The sequence below is a fragment of the Phalacrocorax aristotelis genome, chromosome 6, assembly GCF_949628215.1.
Source record: "Phalacrocorax aristotelis chromosome 6, bGulAri2.1, whole genome shotgun sequence".
NCBI classification, from domain to species: domain Eukaryota; kingdom Metazoa; phylum Chordata; class Aves; order Suliformes; family Phalacrocoracidae; genus Phalacrocorax; species Phalacrocorax aristotelis.
In genome coordinates this window covers 30,852,080-30,858,079 of record NC_134281.1, presented here as the reverse complement: position 1 = coordinate 30,858,079, position 6,000 = coordinate 30,852,080, and the positions used below count along the sequence as shown (strand labels likewise).

At 39.6% G+C, this 6,000-nt stretch overlaps 1 protein-coding gene across 6 annotated transcripts in view; it reads right to left on the bottom strand.

Annotated features, from left to right (window-relative positions):
- Positions 1–1,492: 1,492 nt before the first annotated feature.
- The window catches only part of RABGAP1L (RAB GTPase activating protein 1 like), a 261,437-nt gene continuing 256,929 nt past the window's right edge, over positions 1,493–6,000 (bottom strand). For all 6 annotated transcript variants that reach the window (XM_075096820.1, XM_075096828.1, XM_075096825.1 and 3 more), the window contains 4 exons: positions 5,567–5,650; positions 4,991–5,062; positions 3,437–3,634; positions 1,493–3,098 (listed from right to left, as the gene is read on the bottom strand). In XM_075096820.1, the coding sequence (XP_074952921.1) occupies positions 2,943–3,098; positions 3,437–3,634; positions 4,991–5,062; positions 5,567–5,650 (510 nt within the window). In that variant the 3' untranslated portion in view covers positions 1,493–2,942. The remainder of the gene's footprint in view (positions 3,099–3,436; positions 3,635–4,990; positions 5,063–5,566; positions 5,651–6,000) is intronic.

The following is a 6,000-nucleotide window of genomic DNA, read 5'->3' as shown; positions in this document are numbered from 1 at the left end:
CCCGACACATCAGTCAGTCTGGGATGCGTGTGCACATGGCTCTGTCACACACTGCTGAAAGGGCTCATTAAAACCCAGATTTGTTTTCTCAGAGGATGCTCAGTTTCCCAATAGCATGTGTAGTCAGCAGGTAGAATTTTAGCTTGCTGGTTTAATCCTGCAGTCTTGCTCCTTTCCTTGTTTTGAGTGTAACTATGCTTATTCATCAAGATAATACCATAGAGCTATTTTCTTATTCCTTCAGTAGTTTTGAGAAGACACAGTCTCCACGCAAATATTGCTCTTCCAAACACCACTGCTACAAACGCTACCTTGGATCTGCAGATGGAAGGTGAAAATTGTTTACTGCCTTTATGTCATTGCCAAGAGTGATAACGCAGCCACTGCCTTCTGAAACATTTTTTTGCTGATGTAAGACAGCCTCCATCCTACCAGGTTTTGAAATCATCACATCCAGCAGGTAGCAAACATGTTTTTGTCACAGAAACTCAACTTCCAAAGTCAGAGAGCTGCTACACTGAGAAAGATGATGTTGGGTCAAAGCTAGTTCCATGAAATGTGGTGAGCTTATTTAGCAGTTCTTTTTTGATGGACAGGGGAAATCCCACTCCCACGATCCGCTTGCTCTCACTGGACCCCTTGAGATGATTTAACTCATTCACTTGGCAAAAGACAAAGCGGGGCGGGGCGGGGGGGGGGGAAATCCACCCGCATCTTTTTGTTTGTTTGTTTTTAATCATCTCCAGTAAGTGCCATAACAAGGACAAGGGACGCGACTGTACAACAGGGAGTTGGAGGGGCGAGGTCTTTGAGCAGCAGCGAGCTGTTACGTTAACTCAGCTGCTCAGGGAATCACAGTCTTAACCTTTTTTTTTTTTTTTTTTATTATTATTACTGCATTTTTCCAATCAAGGTTTTAAATCCACTTCTAAGTATGATTCAAGATAAAGGAAATGAGAAAATAGGACACTTGTCAAACCATCAGTGTCGCTCACTGGCACAGTACTCTCCAATGTAAGAATCGGATGTTCACAACGCATTCTTAAATGTCACTTCAAATTTATCATGCAGTTCATTTTGAGTGTGAAGCGGAACTGGTAAGTGAATGACTAATGCTAGGTTAGCACGGTCAGGAGAATGGAAACATTTATGCAAACACTATAAGCAAGAGAGTGACCGGGAAAAAGATCTTTGCTAATATTCTCGAAAGAAATTCCTTCTACTCTTTCCCCGCTTTTTTCTCACTATTATTATTTCCAGATAATCACTGCTTTTGCAGGTACATTTTAAAATATTAAAAATTTTTAACCCCTTACTCTTAGAAGAGAGAATTTCATTGCAGGATAGTTGTGTCAGGATAGTGATTGTATTTTGATCTCTACTTCAAACAGCTGACTGCCTTCCAGAATCATTCCTTTGGCACAGGACACATTACATTTGTACTACCCTGTTTAAAATAATTCACAATTATGCTTGACAACAAAGCACGAGATGGGTATCATTAAATTTTATTGTACAAAACTGACAATATATGGCATTCCTTAGAATAAAAAAAAAAAATCAAAACAGAACTAATGTCCCTGGAACAATTTTGTAAATGGAGCAATTAATACACAACCTTTAGTCCAGCAATGATATTTACCTGCAAGACCATCTTCAGACATGACAGGTGTAATTAAAAAAATATTCCATCAGTTCAAGCGATAGTTTAATTTTCCATGAAATAAGTATTTCTATAAACACTTTATGTTCAGTCGAAAGAAATGCTTTTGAATTTTCTTACCTTAAGAGATATAAAACAACTGGACAGGCTTGGGAATCATCAGAGAAGTCTACCCCATGGGAAAGTCTAGGTTTTGTATTCCACTTGAAAATGTTCGTTTTTATAAAAATAAGTAACACCTACGTAGCGTTTCCCAACCAAATCCTGCTTCTGTGATGTTCTATTCATCAGTGCAGCACAAGCCTTTTGGCTTTTTTAATTGGATACCTCAATTCTGTGTCAAATTCAGAATTTGAATATAGACCCAGGGAAAGGTTTTAATTATTTTCATTCATAAAACCTACCCTTTATTGCACAGGATTCACAAGAGGTCAAAACTATGCAAGGTCTTCACTCTGCTTCTCAGCGAAACCATCAAATAAATGTTGAACAGTTTTCCCTTTATCCCAGAGGAAGGAATTATTTCTTGGAGTTCTTAGTATAAACATGAAATAAAAAAGGGAACTAGACAACTTTGTTAAACTCCAGTTCAGCTGTGAACAGCCTTTAAACAATGTTGCTACAAAGAACTGCACTACTTGCATTTCTGAAGAAAAAAATCAATCAAAACTAAGGAATTATCAGGGAAGCTCATAAACGATTGTGCCAAGAGAGCACAAGACTACCTTTGCTATGGCCTAAGCTTTAGAAAAAGTGCTTCTCTGCAGGACGCAGTCACTGCGATAAACTTCTGAGATGGTCCCAGGGCATCAGATATCCTAGACACCCGCGCACACGCTAGTACTTATTACACTGTGCTTTCTATGAAGAGATTATGCTTCAGTACTTTACATTTTCCATTCTCTCTCTTCCTCCAGAAGAAGAAAAAACCTTCTATGCAAGATAGAAATAATTTTGATTAGTCATGTATTAAAGACCTAGTTTTGAAGTATTTATTTAACATCTAGTCATATAAAATAAAGTGTAAAAGTATGAAGGTATCAGAACGTGGCTTTCAGCAAGGCAGTTTGGGAAGTAAGACTTCAACATAAAACAGGAATTATTTTTTTTCCCCCTTTGAAAAGGGTCACATCAGAATGAATGAAAAACACCGAAGAATTTCACTTCATGCCTGCACTCCTGCCTTTCGTCCTTTCCCCAAGAGGAGAGACCACTGGAAGAATCCTCCAGGGTTTCAGCTGTGGTGTTCTTTGTGCTCTTGTGTCGGGCCTGGCTGGAACTATGTACTGCCCTCTTTGGGCGGCAGGGGCGGCTGAGGCTGCTGTGGTGGCTGCGTGCCTGTGGCCGTTTTGATAGAGTTCAGGGTTTTGCTAAACCAAGAGTTTTTGGCAGCTTGGATTTCATTCATAAGGGCTCCTCTCTGGTGCTCCAGCTCCTAAGAAAGCAGAATAGTCAGAATTGATCAAAAACCCAATTAATTAACAAAAAAGCACCCTCAAACTCAGTCCCTGCAATCCAGTGCTTTCCTTGCAACCTCCCAGGCACTGGGGAGAGACACAGATTGAAACTGTTGAAACAGCAGAAGATATTTAAATACACAAATGGAAACATCTTTTTTTTTTTTTAAGACAGAAAATTGATCTGGAAGTTCACAGGTACACAATGGTACATGTATACCCTCCTTGGAACAATTTTTTGCATGGTTCAGAATTATTTTGGACTGAGCACAACAAGGTTAAGGAGACTGCCCTGCTGCACCTGGATTCCACATACCTGAATTTTGCACTTGGCTTCCACAAGCTGCAGTTTGGTCTGTGCAAGTTCCAGCTCCATCTCTCTCAGCTGCTTCTTCAGTGCATCCTTCTCATCATCTGTTTCTATGCCTTTATTCTCTGTGCTTACAGCAGGCAGCTTCAGTGCCCCCTCCTTACTGAAAATCTCACTGCAGTGTTTGCAGGCCATCACTTTACCCTGAAATACCCAGAAATCTCATTTTTAATCCATGTTACAGGAGTTCTGCTTCCTGGAAGAGCCATTTTTCTGTTAGGCCACCTTTCTGTCAGGAATAGTCAAACTAGTACTGTGGGTTTCATATATTTGACATGAAAAGAATTTGAGAAGTTCATGAACAGTTTCCAGAATACATTAACCAGTATAAAAATTCCTAAAATCTACTTAGCATGCTCTGCCTAAGCACAGAGACTTTGCTCCTAGATTAGAATTACTCAAGCCTTCTTGCTACCAAAGTTTTGTAATATTTTTGCAGTAACTGTGCCAGCACAATTCAGAAGAGTAAATTACATTCTAGGGACTTTTGTCTTCCATAAGAGCACTTGACTAAATTAATACAGATTTTGATATTTTAAAGAATGACAGGTAGCTTTTCCATATTTCCAGAAGCAAGCGAGCAGCCTGTGCTCACTGCAAGGGCCAGTACTGTCCTGCTGGTGCTCATTCAGCATTGCAGGGGATGGCCCTTTTTGCCAGCAATGGCCAACACATGACAGTGAGGCTCTCGTGCTACCTGGAGAGGTGAACCAGTTACTCATGGCTGAAAATGTAGCTCGCAAAAACTAAAATGGGAAATTGAGCTATTTCAGCAGATTATAGCAACATCAATGCTAGTATTGTTTTTTAATCAATAACAAAAAGTCACTAAAAAGCAATAAATCAGGTTCAGCTTGAGTACTAAAGAAACAACTAGAAGCTAGAGAAGAGGGAAAACAATTCTGCCTACTCAGTAGTGACAAAGCAGAGGGACGGAATTATTACCTGATGAGGAAACGTTTTCCTCTAGTGCAGCTGTTCCCGCTAAGGGGGTTTAGAGAACTGCTATGGAAATTCTGGGGATGGTCCAAGCTGTGCCAATTATTTGAACCAACTCTGCTTATATTACAGAAACTCAAATATAAACAGCATCTAATCTGGCCAATTTCAACTACCCTGCTGTGCACACCGGAGAAGCAACACGTTTTCTTTTCTAGAGACCCCTTTTTTTTTCCATTTAATTAAAACATCCAAGTTAATACTGTCTCTTTATGTTTTTGCCAAAAGTATACATTTCAACAGGAAAAAGAAAGGCAAGGATTCTATGTACTTTAGTTTGAGAGTTCCACCCTCGTATCCATCTGATACAAGATGAACTGTGACAGGAAATAAACCCTTTCATTGTTTCCATCTGATGAAAAATACACGTGTGACTATCAGTGGAGCTGGCTGGACACCCCGGCTGTTACGTGAAACTTCAATTCACTTTTTGTTCTGTATCCCTGGCATTTAGCAATGCTTGCATTAGAAACACCCCACATGTAGAGGCATCATTCTTACCTTCACAACTTCCAGTTCATCTTTACTGGCCGCTTGTTGTTTTTCCAGCCTGGTGCTCAGCTGGGAACAAATCTGGAGCAGAGAAAGCAGTCTCTTAGCTGAAGTTTGCTATACTAAAATATAGCCTGTGCTTTTTAAAAATGAGCTTTGTTACAGCCAATATTTTTTCAGTTCTGCCTTGCTCAGGTATATGCATTCCCCCTTAACAAATCCACTGCTGCTGATAACGAGACTGAAAAACATGGCAGCATTCAATACAGGACCTGAACACGGAGGAGACCGGAATGTTTTATGGCTGAATTGGTTTATAATGTTTATACTGCATTATGTCATGGAGTAAAGAAGCATTCACCCTACAGTGCTAAAATTAGCTGAAATACAGGTTATTCCTGATTCCCTAAATTAGGAGACTATTAGGAAAACCACAGAAAGTTTTATGACAAATTACAATGCTTGCTCTCTGAAAGTCTGAAATGTTGTATATCTTATTTAAAGCATAAGATCTGCAACTCTGAAAATTCAGCTTTCAGAACAGGTTGAAAGAAGAAATATGGGAATGCATCTCTAGAACAGTACCTGTTTATACTCTGCAATAATGGCTGTGGTTTTCTTGACCTCAGATTCTGCCTTCTCTAGCTGCTTCCTGAAGATTTCCTTCAGCTAGGAATTGAAGAGAAGAGAATTATACAGTACACTGAAAGGAGTTCTCACAATGTGCTGTGAGATTGCTCTCTCAAAGTCTTGCTGTGTTTACAACGGTTCTACAGCTGCTTCTTCTTACCAAATTCCAGTTCTTCAGACAAGCATCTGATTTACTCAGTATACAAATACTTATCACATTCAGTTATAACCAAAAAGTCTATACTGTGATACAGTGTATCCCCACTTGGAGAATTCTCCTGCAGGGTAATTCTATTTCTCTGCGTTCAATGGCGGTACAATGCAGTCCACAAACACAGAGCAAGAGCATTACCATGAAGTGGGTTTTACTGCTTTTGGTTTTGTTTTTC